Source organism: Lissotriton helveticus, chromosome 3_2 (assembly GCF_964261635.1).
Source record: "Lissotriton helveticus chromosome 3_2, aLisHel1.1, whole genome shotgun sequence".
Classification (NCBI taxonomy): Eukaryota; Metazoa; Chordata; class Amphibia; order Caudata; family Salamandridae; genus Lissotriton; species Lissotriton helveticus.
In genome coordinates this window covers 285,738,783-285,760,456 of record NC_136062.1, presented here as the reverse complement: position 1 = coordinate 285,760,456, position 21,674 = coordinate 285,738,783, and the positions used below count along the sequence as shown (strand labels likewise).

Genomic DNA, 21,674 nt, shown 5'->3' with positions numbered 1-21,674 from the left:
CTCGCACCCCAGGATGGTGGAAACAATGTACTACCTTTCTCTCAGTCACTCGTGCTCACTTAGTTTCTACTCAGAGTTACACAGGAGAAACAGTTGGGTGGGTTTACAATAAGTATATTTTGCACAGTTGTTCTTCTAGTGTATAATATATGTGCTGCGAAAACCGTTAGACAGTAGCAGAGATATATGATCAGCAGTACAGTGAATATAAAAGGATAGTACAGTTCTACCATTTTGCAATAGTCATGAACACATACATGGATATAAAATTAATGATAAAAGAAAGCGCGCATACTCCTACGATGCCTATCTAGATATACCCAAGTGTACCTAACATGTGAGTAGGTGTGAAGCCAAGAATTCCTCTAGGTTTAGTCTAACCCATTACCTGAAGCAAGAGAGTGTGGGACCCCGTCCTGGTCTAGAGTTGGCCACCCCGCAAGGGATGTGTCAGACCCCTGTCAGCTGTAGCGTCTGCATGCAAGAGCCTCAGCGTCTCTAGCCAATGTGTCGGCCTGGAAGTCTTAGTTCCCTCTAACTAATACTAGCAAGAGATGCTGTATCTATACAGAAAAGTATCTAGGGTTCCTTTGTCCCTTGTTTCTTGTATTAGCCATTGTTCGGGTTCGAGGATGACGTATGGGATGAACCTTGTACGTAGATATTATGCAGGTGGCTATAGACCCTGCCTGGTTTCCAAGAACCCTTACAAATATTTATTCATCCTGTGTCAGTCTAAAGATGAAGTCATAGAACGCTGTTCAGGAAAACCCTCCTTCTGTGCCCAGGACTAGAGCTAGGTAGAGGTTCAATCCTAAAAGGCTTGTTACTGTGTAGTGTAGGGGAGGTAATGTAGGTGAAAGGGTATGATGTTACCCGGGCCTATTTTAGAGTACCTATATGAAACATAACAAGGGTTTGGAGGTGACGTCACCTTATCTGCAGTGGTGACTGCTTGACCGAAATTGAACCAGTGGCAGACACTTTTCCCTTCCCCACTCAGAGCTGATGATGGTAACGGATGCATCAGTGCTGGGCTGAGGAAGTCATCTGGGGGAGGTAAAGAACAGAATATTTTGGTTTCTGATGGAAACCCGGCTCCATATAAGTGTGCTGGATTTGCGGGTCTTTTGCCTGGAGCTGAAGATCTGCCTGCTGTCCATTAAGGGAAGGCTGGTACAGGTTCTCACGAGCAACATCACTGCCATATATACTTGTCTTCCGAGCACTCAATTATAACATTCAGTCTTTGGCATGTAATTCTTCCAATTTATTGTCCAAAATCAAATGTACTCCAATCCAAGTTCCATCACATAATTAGATGCAGCCAACATGTGTTTCGTCAAGTCCGTTTAGACACATGACTTCTTCCGGGCAGATAAATCTCACTAATAACTCCAAAATAATCTTCTGGCCCGGTTAAACTTTATCAAAACTCCACAGTCGAAATCAGGCTGTATTAGGCAATAACGTTCCAGTCACAATAAAGGGTACAACACGTGTAGCGTCCTTAAGCCATCATAGATATCGAGTAGTGTTTGTCCAGCCTTCTGAGATCCCCGTTTTTGGCTCTTAACCCGAGTACAAGTTCTTGCTTGTATAGAGACTTCCGAGTAAATGAATGGCGTTCACAACTTGTTTTGTAACATCACTGCCATGCTGTATTGCAACAACCGGAATGGCCTTCTGACTCTTGTGCCAAGAGGCTCTGCTCCTCTGGAGTTGGCTGGAGCATCTGGGCATATCCTCTTTTTCATTGCCTCTGCCTCTCCCAGCAGTTCTGAAGAAGATATGGGGCTACCGGGCCCAAGTCATCCTAGTGGCTCTGGATTGGGCTAGAAAATTGTGGTGTTCGGTACTTCTGGGTATGAGCGTCTGCCCTCCGAACCAGTTGCCACTTCAGGTGACATTCAGCAGCAGGTGGACAGGACTTTGCCCTCAAACCTGTGGATTCTCCACCTCCTTGGATAGCTATTGAACAGCGGCAGTTTATTGTTGGCTGCATTCAGTATACTACCTGAGATTATGGATGTTATCCTTGCTGCCATCTGTTTGTGATGTTCACTTATGCCTGGTGCTGGGCCAAATTTGTGGCCTGTTTTATAGTCTGCAAAACATACCCTTTACAAGCCAAACTGTCGGGTGGTGTATTGATTGTTTTGTCTTTTGTCTGTGGCCCTTACAAAATCTCAGGAAACTCTAGTGTTAGCTAGCGCAGTGTAGTAACACTTACCACTTATCGGGTCTGCCTAATGCCAAGATGCCTATAATGGGTGAACGTAGAGCTTAACAAAATAGAAATTGCATAATGTATGCTTCATAAGGTAAATAGCAGCCCAGTTATTCCTATATGCATACTAGTATTAATGTACAGGAGTTACTACTCTCATATTCCACTGGGATTGTAGAGTTTAAGGTGCAAAAGACTAATGCCTCCAAAAGAATTGTATGCCACTTCCTGGCTTATAAACAATGTAATTGTTTAGGAACATTTCCCTTATTTGTGCATAATTCTCCACACCGAGTATTAAACACGCAAGACATATTGCATCTATTCACTACGCAAAGAGGAGGTCTAATGTACAAGTCCTACTGCGTGCACGTATGTTAGAATTGTGCTGTCTAAATGTCTAAAGGATACTTGCTGTTCAGCTCTCGGATTCTTTGATTTATGTGTGCTCCATGTGTGTTGAATTCACCACTCCCTTTGCTGGGCATACACCTGTGTAACTGAATGGGCACTCACATCGTTTTGGGGAAATAATTTTATTGTGTACAACTTAATATACTAAAAAAGGAGCTGGAAATCTTAGCCGGATTGCTAGTACCCTCAAAAAGAACTATAAGTAAGTCCAATCTGGGACTGTTGTACGAGTGCCTGATTGTAGGAGGGATGACCATGTCGGCAGTTCTGCTGGGTGCTGTGTGTTGGCGTCTGTGAATTAATACCCTGCCCTGTTTTTAGTTGTTCATTATCCTGTACCCGAGTTCTCACTTAACTGCACCCTTTCTTCTTTTCCCAGCTATGTGGTGAACATCGGATTAATTGACAAGCTGTCAGACTGCTTCCTGTCCGTCCAAGGCCCCGTGGATGAGAACCCTAAGATAGCGCTCTTCTTGCAGAGTGCCTCGGCGGTGCTACATGGACTTTGCAGACTCTGCTTCGCTGTCACAGGAAGGTAGGCAGCTCTTGGCCCTCACCAGCAACTGTTTGAGCATAATCTATACTTACCATCGCGTTCACAGGTATCAAACCGCAAACATCCATTACCTCCTCGTCAGTCCTCCCCGTCCCAGTCCTAATTACATGAGCATAGCTCCTCCCACCAGAAACTCCCAAGCAACTAAAAACCCATCCCTTCCCTCCAGGCCACACCTATACCCTGCGGCATATAACCCTGTGACCCGCCTTTCCACACCCTGTTTGTTTTTTCTTCGGAATCACTTCCAGGTAGACTTTGTCGTGGGGGGTGCTGGAACTGGCCTTTTTTCGGGTAAGTGTGAAACCGGATGTTAAACGACCATTTAAACCCCTAATGTGCCTGTTGTGGTCTTATGTGCCAATACGTTTGAGTCCCTGCTTTAGCAGGACCATGGAGTTTGGTGTTCCGGACTGCCTGGTATGGGGTGGCGACTCCCTTCTGCGGCTTCCCCTCTTCAGGGTTCGTTCCCTGCTCTGGCGGGAACACCCTGGGAGGGAGGAAGGGGGAAGTGTGTTGGGCGCAGCTGGCTTTTCTGCGCGTCAAGGGCGTGGCGGTTTAGCTTTTCCACGGATGTGTGTTTAAAGGGCTCGTGCTCGTCTCGTTTTGAGCCCATGTTTTCCCTTTTTTGTTTCCTGCTGGGAATCCTTATGGGATCCTGTGCTTAATTTGGGCAGTGGGGGCCCGAAAATTGTGGGGGCTCCCTCTGCTTACAGGCCGTTGAAGGTTGCCATTTAAGGATGCTAAAGGGGCGCCCTGGTGGGGGTTTTCCCTGTCCTCGAGTCAGTGTTTGCTGGCTATGGGGGTAATATGGTGTTTTTGTGACTCTACTCCCCTGCTCCCTGCAGAGCTGCGGGGGCATTTGGGAGTTTCTTACCTATGTGTTCGCTGGTTCCTGGGGCGGGGGCTTCAGGGTTCATTCATGTCCTTACAGTTGGGCCCTGTTCAGTCTTTTCCTTTTGTAGGTTTGTGGTTGTCTCTGATTGGTCGGTTTAGAAGCCGCCCTTCGGTCCTGTTTGGGGATTGGCTGGGGGTCCTGGTGGCGTTCCCTGGTTGGCCCTTAGGGATTTTTTCTTTGATTGGTCTAGGGTATTTCTTGGGGACTGGTGCTCTGTTCTCCTGTTCAAAACATGAAGGGTAGAGGTGCGGACGTACATGAGCTCGGCTGTGAGGATGAGGTGGTGGTCGCTGCTCCTTCCATGGCAGATATTCAAAAGCTGAGGCTGCTGTGGCGGCGGCCTTTGTGGCTTGTGAACCCAAGGGGTCTAAAAAGCAGACATTGGATGCCTCGGCTAAGGTCGATCCAAACATTGACTCTGATGAAGAGGTGAAGAGTTGTTTTGTCCAGGGGGGCAGACCTTCGCTGTGTTCTGCAACATGTTTGAGACAATTTGGGGTTCCCTGGTCCCGTGGAGAGTGGAGAGTCTGAAGACTTCTTCGCAAATTACCTCAAGAAAGAACCTGAAAGCCTCCCCATTCATAAAACTGTGAGGAATGTGCTGGAGGGGGAGTGGAAGGATGTTGACAAAGCTGCCTTTCCCCGTTTTCTGGCTAAAAGGTATCCCTTACAGGGATTCACTGAGGAATTCCCGGCCGTGGTGAAGGTGGATTCCCTGCTTGCTGGTATGGCATCTCAGAGCCTGGTGGTGTCTGAGAATGCAGTTCCTTCAGATCCTGGGGACAAGCGGGTTGAGGGGGCCTTGAAGCGGTCCTTTGCTGACTCTAATCTTGCAGTTCGGTCTGCAGCTTACGCCAGCTATCTTGTTCAGTCGTTTCTAAAGGACTGTCGAGGTATTTCTGAGCAGCTCATACAGGATGAGTGTGAGAAGTTGGCCTGGTATATGATGTTCACTATTCTAGTGAGCACCATGCACCAGTCCAAACAACCCTTATGGTGATGGTTGTAAAGTCAACCTTATAGACCAGCTATCCTAGTGGTAGCATGGACAAAAGCAGTCTTAGGCTAAACTCAAGAGGGCATGTGAAGCCAGCTGTTTTACCATATGCAATCTCTTTAATACCAAATAAAAGGACACCACACAGGTTATATATTCAAAATATATGTATTTATTTCTAAATCAATCCTCTGAACTCTTTATGAGGGCAGAGGCACAAGCACATAACAAGTAACTCAATATAACATACAATAAGTTGTACAAATATGGCTAGGGCCTGGTGGCCCGCTAAACCATATACTAAAATAGTGGTATAAGAACCACGTCACAAACAGTTGTAAGGCCTAGGGCCTTGGGAATCGCTGGGGCTACACTGGACTAACAGTAGTTAGGAAGCAGGAGACCCACGGGACGCGGGTGCAGAGTCTAAATGCACACGCGTGCACACATAGAAGTCAATGGGTGCGTAAATTTAAAAAGTTAAAGATTTAGGAGTCTTCCGACTGGACTCGGAACTAGGACATGGTTCCGAAAGCTGCAGACAAGCTCAGCTCATGCTAGAGCACCATCTCACATAAAACCAAGCACTCTGCCTTCAGGATTGTTAAGGCATGCCATAGGAGTGACTTATAGGTGTATATGTGTCCAGATATAAGGTTAGACATACGAATATTATATCTAAGCAAGGGGTGATTACACAACCTTGCCCCAGCTGAGTGATCAGTCAGTTGTGTCAGTTTGGATGGCCAGCCAGGGGTGGCAAAAGATATGCTGCAGCCCCTGGTAGGCCTTGGGTGCACCTATGCCCTGGGTACCTATAGTACACTGTACAGGGACTCATAAGAGTGACCCAAATCCCAATTGGTGATGTACAAGTAACTCAATATAATATACAATAAGTTGCACAAATATGGCTAGGGCCTGGTGGCCCGCTAAACCATATACTAAAATAGTGGTATAAGAACCACGTCACAAACAGTTGTAAGGCCTAGGGCCTTGGGAATCGCTGGGGCTACACTGGACTAACAGTAGTTAGGAAGCAGGAGACCCACGAGATGCGGGTGCAGAGTCTAAATGCACACGCGTGCACACACAGAAGTCAATGGGTGCGTAAAGTTAGAAAGTTAAAGATTTAGGAGTCTTCCGACAGGACTAGGAACTAACCACTTGAAACTAGGACACTAGGATAGTCAATCTTCACAAGAGCACAGAAGTACTCGCGTTACCTCACCCACAGGAAGCGGGTGCATAGGTCCCAAAGTGTGTCGGGTTTCGACGTGGATCCCTATGGAGCCTTGGAGAAAAGATGCTGCAGGCGTCCAGGAGAGAAGAGTCCGCTTGGATCCAAGGGCGGATCGAGGATGTGGAGTACCTGAAAGTAGCGGGGACAGAGTCTGGGTCACTAGTCAGTGACCAGGATGGAACCAGGAAGGAACCAGGCGATGTCGGGAAGCAATCAGGCGATGTTGTGAAGCTTGTCTCTGCTGCCACGTGGACTAGGAGGTGTCGACGACGACCAGGAGCTGGGCACGGACTGTCCCACGAAGGGTCTCGCTGTTGGCGGTCTCGGCTTCCGGATTGGAGTAAACAAACCTTGGCAGCAACCCACGCAGGATTCGAAGAGGGCTTCTTACTCAGGCCAGCAAGGACCGAGGGGCTTCTCCTTCGCAGGGAAGCAAGGGCCAGTCTGGAGCAACCAGGCCAGCAGTGTAGATTTTGGGTTTCGTCGTCACAGAGGCCACTAGCCAACGGGCAAGTGACCGGACAGACGCGTCGAGCAGGAAAATGCAAAAGGCCCCCACGCATCACTCGAGTGTGGAGAGGTGATCTTTGGTGCAGTTGGTGCTCGGGGCTGGGGCTTCTCAATCCCCAATGCACAACTTCGAGGGTGCCTCAGAAGTTGCACGGAAAGCAATTCGCTGGCTTTCCAAGATGGCCGGTCCCACGTCTCTCGTCGCCTCCACGGGTCTCAGCTTTGCTGTGGCTGTGGATTGGGCTGTTGGATGTCTGGAAGTCCGGGTCTTGTCAGGCTCTGTGCTCGGGCACCGGCAGGAGCGTCGACAAAGCAAACCGTTGACCGCTTGACGGTGCCTGCTTGCACAGGGTGGTCACTCCTTGACCACAAGGAAGATTCTTCAGTCTTCTACGTCGAGTAGGATGTCGAAGGTCCAGAGTTTCGTATCAGAGTTTCAGTCAGGATAAATCTAAAGTCTTGGGACTCAACTCCTACCTATATACCAAATCTAGGGGCTGGATTACCTGCTAGGTCCCTCCTATGGGTAGGACCCAGGAAGGGGATGGTTACACACCTTTCCCTTTGTCCAGTTTCGCGCCAGAGCTGGTGCTGGAGTGCCCCAGCACCGGTTTGAACTGGACTATGCATGGGACTTCTTGTGTGCCCCAGGCAGTGTCTCATTTCATTCAGCCCTCCCTGCCCCAATACACTATAGCCTGTCTGGGGTGGTGCTAGCACCCTGTGACAGGAAACCTATTGTCCAAGCCTCCCTCGCTGGAAGGACTCCCAGCAGCAGGATGTCAGACTTGTGTCTGTGGCAGCAGCATCCATTTTGTGATGCTGAGGCTCTGGTTAACTTTAACCGGGATTAATGGTAGTAACATGTCTTCTCCCTCTAGACGGGTGGAATGCTACCCCGTCACCAGAACTGGCGAGGAGGTAGTATTCCAAAGCATATGGCACCTTACACCACATGTTTTGATAAAGCCAAACCAAAGATAGCATTGAACCGCGAGGTTCATAATGCACTTAAGAGTATATGGTATGGCATTATCCTAGAACAGCTATAAGGACATGGTTCCGAAAGCTGCAGACAGGCTCAGCTCATGCTAGAGCACCATCTCATATAAAACCAAGCACTCTGCCTTCAGGATTGTTAAGGCCTGCCATAGGAGTGACTTATAGCTGTATATGTGTCTAGATATAAGGTTAGACATAGGAATACTATATCTAAGCAAGGGGTGATTACACGACCTTGCCCCAGCTGAGTGATCAGCCAGTTGTGTCAGTTTGGATGGCCAGCCAGGGGTGGCAAAAGATATGCTGCAGCCCCTGGTAGGCCTTGGGTGCACCTATGCCCTGGGTACCTATAGTACACTGTACAGGGACTCATAAGAGTGACCCAAATCCCAATTGGTGATGTACCTAAAGTACATGGTGTGAAATTTAGAGAGAGAACAGCAGGGCTGTGGGTCTGATTAGCAGGCCCACAGCCACATTAAGTCGAAAACCAGTGAAGCAAAAAGCAAAAAATGGGGTGACCATAGGAAAGCAGACCCTACTCTCCTACAATGAGGATCCCTCATAATCTTTGTCCATGTTGGAACTGTCAAGAACCTGGCTTCGTGGGCCGCCGTCCGCACAAAGCGTGAGAAACGGCAACCACGATACAGTCGAACCACAATTCCCAGAGGGCTATGGGGCACTTAGCGCGTGACGTCAGACGCGCAGGTCAAGAGACTTAAACCCGGTACCCAGCAGGAACAGTGCCGATAATTCTGCCGAGAGCGAGAACAGTCGAGGTGCGGCTTTGTTTGGAAACCGAAGTTACCGTGAGTAGTCTGGTGAGTGTGTGGTCGCCGGCTGGTGACACACGGACCCGCGCCCCGAGGGACTACGGGTGAGCCTGATTTGGATACACACACGGCTGTGTGTGAACCGAGTGATTATTGGAATCCTGTGTTTGTTTTCCCCGTTTCGATAGAGAAAAGCGGCTGCTTTCTCGTGCGGGGAAAACGGTGACTTAAACCGACTTTTTGAGCCTTAATACTTGACATTTATTCCAATGGTGCGAATTGGAAGTGTTGCCTAGGTGTTTTGTTGGCATAAACACCCCTGTCTCTACCAAGGGAAAGTATTTCCGATATCTGGATAGTGCAGTGCATATGTACTACTAAGTCAATACTGTACATAGATAAACTGTGAATGCAGAGTTACAAATGGACTTGAAGGTGACTGGAACCTTTAACTCATTGCAAGTTCGTTGATTTGAAGACAACCTGTTTTTGCTTTATTTTTACAATACAGGAGAGAACAAAGGGGGGGTACCCAAGTACGATGGAAGAAGTGGCTTACAGCAGAGCATTCACACTAATTGGTAGGTGTGGTGTAGTATTAGCTTAAGCTCTGCAGACGAATGTTATACAGTCTTATGTTTATTCTTTTGCTCCTTAGAATCAATCCCAGCCATTGATAGGACCTCACCTCCCTCTCCTGTATATCAAGCCTGTGTATTTTTCTTTACAGGTATGCTATTGATTCGTTATAGAGAACTATGTGATCAGTGTTAGTTGTGATAAGTGCTAGTTAAGATAGGGAGGGGTGTGATTCTAAACCTCTTGTTGTTATCGTTGCAGATCTCCCTCCCCGCTGTTCCCTTCCTTCCCCGCGCTCACGGGATCGTCCTGTTGGTCTGTGATATTTATTATCGGGCCGCGGGGTGGTCGTGTGGGGGTGGAGTAAGGACGTTCAACACAGCCCCGAGGAGTAACGTGTGGAACCTGACAGGAACAACAGTTACGCTTCATGGCAGATTTGTCCATCGACTCCTTTAGCGCTGCAGCGGCTGGTGCCTCTGTTGCTGCTAGGGGGCAGTTGTGGCTTAAGTCTTGGAAGGCGGAAGCTGCTCAGAAGGCTGCCGGGATGAAGCTTACCTTCACGGGCTCTAAGCTGTTTGGGGAGCCGTTGGAGGCTTTGATAAAGAAAACAGTGGTGAGCAAGAAATTGTTTGCTCTGATCCGCTCTTCTCGGGAGAGGAAGTTTGCGGGTTATAAGCAGGCTTTTGGGCAGGCGTTTCAATCTAAGATGGCAGTCCAGCCCTTTCGTGGTAGGGGACGTGGCCGGGGTGTAGGGAAATGGACCACCTGAGCAGTTTGGGATTCTCACCCTTCATCTGATTTAGCCACAAGAGGTGCTTATGGTCTGTCTGAATTTTAAAGTGAGTGCCAAACAAGTATGGTCTCAACTTCTTCTGGGCCCAAACCACAGCAAAGGCCTCCCTCTCAATAGCTGACCAACGTTTCTCTCTGGGGGTCAGCCTTCTGCTAATAAAAGCAATGGGCTGGTCTTGACCTTCTACATTGAGTTGTGCAAGCACAGCTCCCACCCCCAACTCAGAAGCATCTGTTTGAACAATAAACTCTTTGGAGTAGTCAGGACTCTTTAAGATAGGTGCAGAGTACATGGCCTTCTTCAGGTCATCAAATGCCTTTTGACAGCTAACTGTCCACTGAACCTTTTTTGGCATCTTCTTAGAAGTCAAGTCATTAAGTGGTGTCACAATGGACCCATAGTTCTTAACAAACTTTCTGTAGTAACCAGACAGGCCCAAGAAAGCTCTGACCTGTATCTGGGTAGTTTGAGGAGCCCAGTCCTTGATGGTCTGGATCTTACTCTCCAGTGGTTGAACCTGACCCCCACCTACAAGGAGGCCCAGGTACACAACCTTACTCTGCCCTATCTGGCACTTTGTGGCCTTGATAGTTAGACCTGCCTTCTGCAGGGCCTCTAAATCCTTCTTCAGGTAGATTAGGTGATCCTCCCAGGTGGAGCTGAAGACAGCAATATCATCAAGATAAGCTGCACAAAAGTCATCCAACACAGTGAGGACTCCAACCTTTGGAAAGTGGCAGGTGCATTCTTCAAGCCAAAGGGCATTACCACAAATTGATAATGACCTCCTGGGGTTGAGAAAGCCGTTTTGGCCTTGGCATCCTCAGCTAACCTGATTTGCCAATAGCCAGCTGTCAAATCAAATGTGCTCAGAAACTTGGCAGAAGCCAATCTATCAATGAGCTCATCTGCTCTTGGAATTGGGTGAGCATCTGTCCTAGTGACAGCATTGAGGCCTCTATAGTCCACACAGAACCTCATCTCTCTCTTACTATCTTGGGTGTGAGATTTTGGTACAAGGACTACTGGGCTGGCCCAGGGGCTCTCTGATGGCTGAATGACTCCCAACTCAAGCATTTTCTGTACCTCACTCTTTATACAGTCCCTGACATGGTCAGGTTGCCTGTAGATCCTACTCTTCACAGGCAGACTGTCACCAGTGTCTACCTTATGGGTGCACCAGTTAGTCTGACTAGGTGTCAATGAAAACATATGTCTAAAAGACTGTAGAACTTGTCTGTAGTCCTGTTGCTGCTGGTCTGTGAGGCTGCCAGCTAAGGCCACACCATCAACTGAACCATCATCAGGGTTCTGAGTCAACAGGTCTGGGAGAGGGTCACTCTCTTCCTCCTGTCCCTCATCTGTAGCCATGAGCAAGCCCATGTCTGCCCTGTCAACATATGCTTTGAGTCTGTTGACTTGGAGCACCCTGTGGGGGCTCCTAGGGGTTCCAAGGTCCACCAAGTAGGTGACCTCTCCCTTTTTCTCAACAATGGTGTGGGGTCCAGACCATTTGTCCTGGAGTGCTGCTGGGGCCACTGGCTCCAACACCCACACCTTCTGTCCTGGCTGGTACTCAGTCAGCACAGCCTTTTGGTCATGCCAAGCTTTTTGACGTTCTTGGCTAGCCTCAAGGTTTTTAGAAGCCTTCTTCATATACTCAGCCATCCTGCAGCGGTTACCAAGTACATAGTCCACTATGTCTTGTTTAGGCTTTTGAGTGGTAACTCCCATCCTTCCTTCATCAGACATAGGGGTCCCCTTACAGGATGTCCAAACAAAAGCTCAAAAGGGCTGTAGCCAACCCCCTTTTGTGGGACCTCTCTGTAAGCAAACAGAAGGCAGGGTAGAAGGATGTCCCATCTTCGCCTAAGCTTTTCAGGTAAACCCTTGATCATACTCTTGAGGGTCTTGTTGAATCTTTCAACAAGCCCATTGCACTGTGGATGGTAGGGTGAGGTGAATTTGTAATTAACACCACACTCCTTCCACATAGCAGTCAAGTACCCAGACATGAAGTTTGCACCTCTGTCTGAGACAACCTCATTTGGAAAGCCCACTCTTGAGAAAACTCCCAGGAGGGCTCTTGCCACATCAGGTGCTGTTGTGGTCCTTAGGAGAATAGCTTCTGGATACCTGGTGGCATGATCCGCTACCACCAGTAAAAATCTGTGCTCAGAGGCTGTTTGGGGATCCATTGGTCCAACAATGTCAATCCCAACTCTTTTAAAGGGTACCCCCACCACAGGTAGTGGTATGAGGGGGGCCTTTGTTGTGCCACCTGATTTGCCACTGGCTTGGCAGGTCACACAGGAGCAACAAAACTCCTTAGTATCTTCTGACATATGGGGCCACTGAAATTGAGGGACAAGCCTGTCCCAAGTCTTGTTCTGGCCTAGATGTCCTGCTAAGAGAATATCATGGGCTAAGGCAAGAAGGAAACCCCTGAAGGTCTGAGGTATGACCAACCTCCTGGAAGCACTAGGCTTGGGGTCTCTACCCTCAGAATAAAAAAGTCCTTCATCCCAGTAAACTTTAGGAGTACCTGTAGCATTCGCAGCAGCCTCAGAAGCAGCTTGCTGTCTGAGGGGTTCAAGAGAGGGGTAGTCTAACTGAGCCTGCCTCAAGTCTGCCCTTGAAGGCCCCCCTGTCCCAAGAAACTCAACCTGTTCAGGTTCAAGCTCTTCCAGGACAGTTCCTTCAGGAGTCTCAGAATCAGCTTCCTGGGAAGGCTGATCTTCACTTGAGGTCAGGGGGGAAGGCACTGCCTTAACCCTACTGCTCTTTCTCTTGGATGGCACTTGGTCCATAGTTTCAGGATCCAAGGCCTGTACAGTTTGGCACTGTTTGGCCTGTGACCTGGTCACAGCAAGGACATGTGCTGATATGCCTAACATCTCTGCATGAGTCCTATACTCCACTTCTGACCATACAGAGTTTTCAAGATCATTGCCCAAAAGACATTCAACTGGGAGGTCTGCACTTACTACTACTCTTTGGAGGCCAGTTACCCCTCCCCAGGTGAAATTAACAACTGGCACACAGTGTGTAGTAGTGACATTGCTAGCATTGGTCACCAGGTAATTATCACCCAGTACAATCTGTCCAGGGTCCACAAAGGTAGGTGTCACCATAGTGACACTGGCACATGTGTCCCTGTAGGCCTGAGCCACATTATCATTAATCAAAAGTGTCTGTCTGTACTTGCCCAAAGTATTGGGACTCGCAGTAGTGGACATAGCCATGTCCACATCACAGATCAGGACAGCCTGAGTTGGAATCCTGACTAGGCCAGAACCCACCTCAGTACCCATGGTTATCCCCACTATAGCCTTGGGTTGGGAACTACCACTGCTGACTGTACTAGGGGGTGCAGTTGCCTTAGGGGCTGCAGTGGTAGGGGCTGTACCTTTCTTGGTGCACTCACTAAACCAGTGAGAGGCAGATTTACAGTAATTACACCAAGGCTTCTTTGGACCTTCTTTCTTCTTCTTTGAAGTTTGGGACCCCCTTCATTAGAATTTTGGGGGCCTGATGAAGACTTCTGGTCTTTTTGTTTATGATCCCCACCTTTTTGGTCTGCCTTTTTCTGATCACCACCTTGGTTCTGGGGTTTCTGCTTAATCCTGGTTCTGAGCCATTTGTCTGCCTTCTTTCCCAACTATTGGGGCGAGGTCCGATCTGAGTCAATCAGGTGTTGGTGCAACAACTGGTTCTAACAATTATTAAGGATTTGCTCTCTCATGATCAAATTATACAATCCTGTATAGTTCTTAACTTTACTTCCCAGTAACCAAGCTTCCAGAGCCTTAGTGGCACAATCAACAAAATCAGTCCAGTCCTGAGTCTGTGCCTTCTGGGTATCTCTTGACATCAACCTGTACTGTTCAGTGGTTAGGCCAAACCCATCAATTAGAGCACTCTTCAGGACAGGGTAGTTATTAGCATCTGCATCACTAACTGTGAGGAGCTTATCTCTGCCTTTTTATTCAAAGAAGAGCCACAAGATAGCTCCCCACTGACTCTGGGGGACCTGCTGGACTTTGCAGGCCCTTTCCAAAGCAGTTATCCATTTGTGGATGTCATCCCCAACTTTGTAGGGGGGCACTATCTTACTCAGGTATTCTCATGGGACCTGTCTTTATCCTTAGGGATATTGCTGCCACCATTGGGTTGTGACCCACTCAATTTCTGCTCTCTAGCTAGGGCAAGCTTCTCTTTGGCAAGGGCAACTTCTAGTTCTTGCCTCTCAATCCTTAGATTAGCTTCCCTCATCCTACCCTGATGTTCTCTCCTTTCAGGAGAGGCCATCCTTCTCTGAGCAAGGGTATTGGATCCCCTAGAGGCATTAGAGTGGACGGACTCACCTGAGTTGGACCTTCTCCTCTCATACCCCTGGTTAAGTCTACTAATAGGTCTGTATGGGGCTAGCCCATTCTCAGCCCCATGTAGTCTTAGGTTAGCCTGGCTAAGTCTCCCAACTTGGATCTGGCTATCTTGGAAAACCTCTTCTTCAGATTCTTCCTCTTGTTCATCTCCTTCTTCACCTATGACAGTAGGGTCTGATGCATCATCTGTAGAGGGTAAGACCTCTTCTGCATGAACTGAGGGACCTTGTCTAGAGGCCTTCTCAGCATCAGCCCTCTCTAAGAGTTCTATTAGGTGGGAAATGGTAGGGTTGGAACCCTGTTTCAATCTCCTTGAGGTACACAAGTGTCTCATCTCTTGGAAGTTGAGCATTTCATATCTAGAGGATGCCCTGGGAGGGTCACTCCCCACAGGAAGAGTCATACTTGGCTCCCCTGTGGTAGACATGATTCTAGTGAGGTGTGGTGTGTGCACCTACCTACACTATGTGTTTTCTATTAGAACCTCTCTAGGAGTTGTATTCAGGGTGTGCTAGGCTCTTTGGTCTACAACAACTAAGTTCAGTAGAACTTATGTATTTTAAGTCTTGTTATATGTACCTATGGTACCTAATGTGATCTTTCAAATGATATCTCAAAGATTACAATTGGTAAAACAACAGCAAGCTCAAATCCCAACTGCTGCACACCAATGTGAGAAGTTGGCCTGGTATATGATGTTCACTATTCTAGAGAGCACCTTGCACCAGTCCAAACAACCCTTATGGCAGGCTTCTTCAATCTGTGGGGCGCGCCCCCCTGGGGGGCGCGGCGCCATCCCAGGGGGGGGCGCGGGCTCCACTTCGATCTTCCCTTTGTGCCCGTTTCTTTGTCTGGGTGATTCTCCCAGGAGGGGGCCAATTCACAGAGTCGACAGCTTCGCTGCGGTGCGAGGCAGGGGTCTCCTCTGCTAAAAACAAAAGCAAACAAACAGACACACTTTCAGTTTTAGCTGTGGAGACCCCTTGCCTCCCACTGCAGCTGAAGCTGTCAGCTCTGTGAATTAACCCCCTCCTGGGAGAGTTAGCTCTTCCCAGAAGGGAGAGAAGGTTTCGCAGAGGTTTTGAGGCACGGGAGGGGTGGGCTCTGGTCCAGGGCCTCAGCCTTTCAAGGGGGGTGGGAGTGAGGGGGAGTTGGGGGGGGGGGGGGGGGGGGGAGTCCTTCAGTTATTTTGGGAAGGGAGGGAGAGGTTGCAATCCGGGTTTGGGCCATGAATTGGGACAGTGGGCTCTGGTCTGCGGTCCTCAACTCATGAGGATCTTTGTGTGGGCACCGAAGTGTCGGTGTTCAGGGATGTTGGTCTGCCGATTCGAATTTGAATCATCAAATGTGTGAGGGTGGAGTGGTGGATGTATGGGTGGGGGTGGATGGATGAGTGAGGGGATGGATGGTGAGTGAAGGGGGGAATGGATGGTGGGAGAGAGGATGGATGCATGAGTGGAGGGATGGATGGGAGTGGATGGATGTGTGTATGGTTGGAAGGGTAGATGGATGGGTGGAGGGGTGGATGAATCAGTGAAATGGTGGATGAATCGATGGGGGGGTGGATGGTGGACGAGTCGGTGGGTGGATGGATGAGAGAGGTGATGGATTGATGTATTGATGGGTGAAGGGGTGAATGAATGAATGGATGGATGGATGAGTGAAGGGGTGGATGTGGGGATGGATGGGTGATTGAGGAGGGTGGATGGACGGGGGATGGATGGAGGAGTGAAGGGGTGGATGAGTGGTCAATGGATGGATTCATGAGTGGATGAGTGGATGGATGGATGAGTGGGTGGATGGGTGAAGGGTGAATGGAGGGATGGGTGGCTGGGTGAGGGGGGAATGGAGAGAGAGGGGGAGGATGGATGGATGAGTGAGGACATGGATGAATGATTGGCAGAGTGGATGGGCAGGTGTGTGCATGGATGGGTGAGGAGAGGAGCATGGAGATGGATGGGTCAGAGAGTGCATGCATGAGTGGGGGTGGAGGGTGGAGAGCGGGATGGATGGGTGGATGGATGAGTGGGGGGTTGAGTGGGTGGACGGATGAGTGACTGGGTGGATGGATGAGTGACTGGGTGGGGGGATGGATGGATGGATGGGTGAGAGGGTGGGTGGTTGGATGGATGAGTGGATGGATGGGTGGAGGAGTGGATGGATGGGTGGAAGAGTGGATGGATGAGTGGAGGAGTGGAGGAGTGGATGGATGAGTGGGAGGATAGCTTGGGTGAATGGTTGGATTGATGAGTGGGTGGATGGATGGGTGGAAGAGTGGATGGATTGGGTGAAGGGATGGATGGGTGAGGGGGTGGATGGAAGGTGGATGGGTTTGAAAGTGGTTGAAGGGGTTTGGATGTGGATGTGGATGGGGCTCAGATGGAGGGACGGAATGAATGGTGGGGGAGTTGGTGGATGACAAGGTGTACATGATGGATGGGGAGGGTTGTGATGACTTCCTTTGCTTTCTTGGTGCCATGGGAGCTGTGGTTCAGAGTGGAAGGTATTTGAATTGTTTGGCTGCTCCCTTGCCTATGTGTTACTGTTCTGTATTCTATGTGTGCTCATGTGTGGGATCTATGCATCATGCGTGTGACATTTTGCGTGACGTCCAGCTGCTACTTGAATGCGGGGCCCCCATGGGCAAGGTCGGGTTCCATGTTTTGGGTTCCGCTTGGTGAAGCACCCATGGTGTGTTCCCTATAGTGGGTTCATCACGGCGGTCCTCCCTTTGGTTCACTTGTGCAAGGTGCTTTACATCCTACAATGTATTTGTTTATTTGTTGGGGAGTTTGTGAGATTGGGTTCTTAGCACTTGCGGTGTTGAAGACTAGGTACCGTTCAGGACTGGATGTGGAGCACAGCCTGAGGATGGCAGTGGCAGGGATTCACCCACAGATTGAAAGTCTAGGTGTGGCTGGGCACCGGCACACCCGTCACATTCATGTTGGTGGTGGTGTTGTTGATCTGTGTCCTGTGTAAGGCAGGGCATCCCAGTGGGGAAATTTGTGCACATTTTGTCTTGAAGGATTGTGTTTTGAGCTGTGTGGTACGCCTCTGTCGTTTCGTCACACCCACTCACAGGCCTGCAGTTTCCTAGGCACTCTTGTTGTGTTGAGCATTGTTTGCCGGATATGGCCCGTGGTGTGCGCGTGGCAGTCGATCATGTGGTTTGCCGGATTCCCGTGGTTTCTGTCGGGTGGTGGGGGGGCCCAACATCTGGGGGAATTCAGCTGGGGGGGCTCAACCTGGAAAAGTTTGAAGACCTCTGCCTTATGGTGATGGTTGTAAAGTCAACCTTATAGACCAGCTATCCTAGTGGTAGCATGGACAAAAGCAGTCTTAGGCTAAGCTCAAGAGGGCATGTGAAGCCAGCTGTTTTACCAAATGCAATCTCTTTAATACCAAATGAATGGACACCACGCAGGTTATATATTCAAAATATATGTATTTATTTCTAAATCAATCCTCTGAGCTCTTTATGAGGGCAGAGGCACAAGCGCATAACAAGTAACTCAATATAACACACAATAAGTTGCACAATATGGATAGGCCCTGGTTGCCCGCTAAACCATATACTAAAATAGTGGTATAAGAACCACGTCATGAACAGTTGTAAGGCCTAGGGCCTTGGGAATCGCTGGGGCTACACTGGACTAACAGTAGTTAGGAAGCAGGAGGCCCACGGGATGCGGGTGCAGAGTCTAAATGCACACATAGAAGTCAATGGGTGTGTAAAGTTAGAAAGTTAAAGATTTAGGAGTCTCCCGACTGGACTAGGAACTAACCACTTGAAACTAGGACACTAGGATAGTCAATCTTCACAGGAGCACAGAAGTACTCGCGTTACCTCACCCACAGGAAGCGGGTGCATAGGTCCCAAAGTGTTTTGGGTTTCGTCGTGGATCCCTATGGAGCCTTGGAGAAAAGATGCTGCAGGCGTCCAGGAGAGAAGAGTCCGCTTGGATCCAAGGGCGGATCGAGGATGAGGAGTACCTGAAAGCAGAGGGGACAGAGTCTGGGTCACTAGCCAGTGACCAAGATGGAACCAGGAAGGAGCCAGGCGATGTCGAAAAGCAATCAGGCGATGTCTTGCAGCTTGTCTCTGCTGCCACGTGGACCAGGAGGTGTCGACGACGACCAGGAGCTGGGCACGGACTGTCCCACGAATGCTCGCCGTGTCGGCTTCCGAATTGGAGTCAACAAACCCTGGCAAAGGCAACCCACGCAGGATTCGAAGAGGGCTTCTTACTCAGGCCAGCAAGGACCGAGGGGACTTCTCCTTCGCAGGGAAGCAAAGGCCTGTCTGGAGCAACCAGGCCAGCAGTGTAGATTTTGGGTTTCATCGTCACAGAGGCCACTAGCCAACGGGCAAGTGACCGGACAGACGCGTCGAGCAGGAAAATGCAAAAGGGCCCCACGCAGCACTCGATGAGTGTGGAGAGGTGATCTTTGGTGCAGTTGGTGCTCGGGGCTGGGGCTTCTCAATCCCCAATGCACAACTTCGAGGGTGCCTCAGAGGTTGCACGGAAAGCAATTCACTGGCTTTCCAAGATGGCCAGTCCCACGTCTCTCGTCTCCTCCACGGGTCTCAGCTTAGCTGTGGCTGTGGATCGGGCTGTTGGATGTCTGGAAGTCCGGGTCTTGTCAGGCTCTGTGCTCGGGCTCCGGCAGGAGCGTCGATAAAGCAAACCGTTGACCGCTTGATGGTGCCTGCTTGCCCAGGGTGGTCACTCCTTGACCACAAGGGAGATTCCTCGGTCTTCTACGTCAAATAGGATGTCGAAGGTCCAGAGTTTTGTATCAGAGTTTGTCAGGATAAATCTAAAGTCTTGGGACTCAGCCCCTACCTATATACCAAATCTAGGGGCTGAATTACCTGCTAGGTCCCTCCTATGGGTGGGACCCAGGAAGGGGGTGGTTACACCCATTCCCTTTGTCCAGTTTCGTGCCAAAGCTGGGGCTGGAGTGCCCCAACACCGGTTTGAACTGGACTATGCATGGGACACCTTGTGTGCCCCAGGCAGTGTCTCATTTCATTCAGCTCTCCCTGCCCCAATACACTATTGCCTGTCTGGGGTGGTGCTAGCACCTCCCTGTGACAGGAAACCTATTGTCCAAGCCTCCCTCGCTGGAAGGACTCCCAGCAGCAGGAGGTCAGACTTGTGTCTGTGGCAGCAGCATCCATTTTGTGATGCTGAGGCTCTGGTTAACTTTAACCGGGATTAATGGAAGTAACAGGTCTTCTCCCTCTAGAAGGGTGGAATGCTACCCCCGTCGCCAGACTGGCGAGGGGGTAGTATTCCAAAGCGTATGACACCTTATACGACATGTTTTGATAAAGCCAAACCAAAGATTTAACCGCGAGGTTCATAATGCACTTAAGAGTATATGGTATGGCAATATCCTAGAACAGCTATAAGGACATGGTTCCGAAAGCTGCAGACAGGCTCTGCTCATGCTAGAGCACCATCTCACATAAAACCAAGCACTCTGCATTCAGGATTGTTAAGGCCTGCCATAGGAGTGACTTATAGGTGTATATGTGTCTAGATATAAGGTTAGACATAGGAATACTATATCTAAGCAAGGGGTGATTACACGACCTTGCCCCAGCTGAGTGATCAGCCAGTTGTGTCAGTTTGGAGGGCCAGCCAGGGGTGGCAAAAGATATGCTGCAGCCCCTGGTAGGCCGTGGTTGCCCCTATGCCCGGGGTACCTATAGTACACTGTACAGGGACTCACAAGAGTGACCCAATATCCAATTAGGTATGTACCTAAGGTACATGGAGTCCATTTTATGGAGAGAGCAGATAGCCTGGGGCCCTGATTAGCAGGATCCCAGGCCAACTAAGTCAAAAACCAGCTAAACTAAAGGCAAAAAATCTGGGGTAACCATAGTCAGGTATCCACCTTCCTACACACGATAACGCCAAAGTATACGCTGAATTGTCAACAGCGTTTCAACCTGTTAAATTTCAGGTCATTATCAGGACAATGGTTACAGTTTTTCAAATAGTGCTGTACAGGATGAAAAAGCAATGGGAAAAATAAGGCCCTGGATACAAGTAAATGAGGAAAAGAAAAGGAAAGGGAAAGTAAAAATGGCTACCTGTCATGGTAATAGGAATTGATCCAAACAAAGAGTGAAGGCACACAAGCAGTGTGGCGATGGTGTATGTCTTATAGGGATCACTGGGGGGAAAGGATAAGAAGGGGCCAGCGTGAGATTGCCCAGCAGTGTGCCTAGAGGAAGCCGTGATAGGACAGGACAGATCAGAGATGTCAACTATGAGATTACCTGAGTGTAGGAAAGTGGGTTTCTGTTGCAGTAACCCCCCACTTTTTGCCAGACTGCTGATGCACTTTCACTCGATGTGCCCTCGGTCCCTGTCAGTTAGGTTCCCAGGGCCTCTGTTCTTTGCCCCACACTAACCCTGTTAGCATCTTTGGCTACAGGTCAGCCCCTGGTAAATACCACAGGTACCTAGGGCACTGTGACCAGGGAAGACCTCTAAGGGCTGCAGCACTTATTGTGCCATTCTTAGAGGCCCTGAAAAAACAAAAAACAAAAATAAACACACACGCACCCTCCCCTCCCCTCCCCTCCCCTCCCCTCCCCTCCCCTCTCTCTCCCCTCCCCTCTCTCTCCCCTCCCCTCCCCTCTCCCCTCCCCTCCCCTCTCTCTCCCCTCCCCTCCCCTCCCCTCCCCTCCCCTCCCCTCCCCTCCCCTCTCTCTCCCCTCCCCTCTCTCTCCCCTCCCCTCCCCTCTCCCCTCCCCTCCCCTCTCTCTCCCCTCCCCTCCCCTCCCCTCTCTCTCCCCTCCCCTCCTCTCTCCTCTCCCCTCTCTCTCCCCTTCCCTCTCTCTCCCCTCCCCTCTCTCTCCCTCTCTCTCCCCTCTCTCCCCTCCTCTCCTCTCCCCTCTCTCCCCTCTCTCCCCTCTCCAGGCTGCATGTTTTGGTACACACACACCTCCCCTTGCAGGCTGCATGTTTTGGTGCAGAACAAAGTGAAGAGTCGACATGGCACACATCTGTGTGTGCCAAGCCTACAACCCACTGCCCAGGCAGAGATTAGTCACCCCTGTAGCTGGGTGCCCTATGCCAGTGGTAAGGGTACAGGTGCATTAGCCCTGTACCCCTACAGTTTCTAAGTCCATTCTTAGACATTGTAAATGCAGTGCTGCCATTAAGATTATATGGTGCTGGAAGCTTGTCATTACGAACTCCACAGCACCATAATGGCCACACTGAAAACTGGGAAGTTTGGTATCACACTTCTCAGC

The 21,674-nt window shown here is 49.7% G+C and overlaps 1 protein-coding gene across 2 annotated transcripts in view; it reads left to right on the top strand.

The window, feature by feature from the left end:
- SCAPER (S-phase cyclin A associated protein in the ER) overlaps positions 1-21,674 on the top strand; it is a 3,246,499-nt gene that overhangs the window by 2,604,774 nt on the left and 620,051 nt on the right. For both annotated transcript variants that reach the window (XM_078685236.1, XM_078685237.1), the window contains exon 27: positions 3,024-3,179. In XM_078685236.1, coding sequence (XP_078541362.1) covers positions 3,024-3,179 — 156 coding nt within the window. The remainder of the gene's footprint in view (positions 1-3,023; positions 3,180-21,674) is intronic.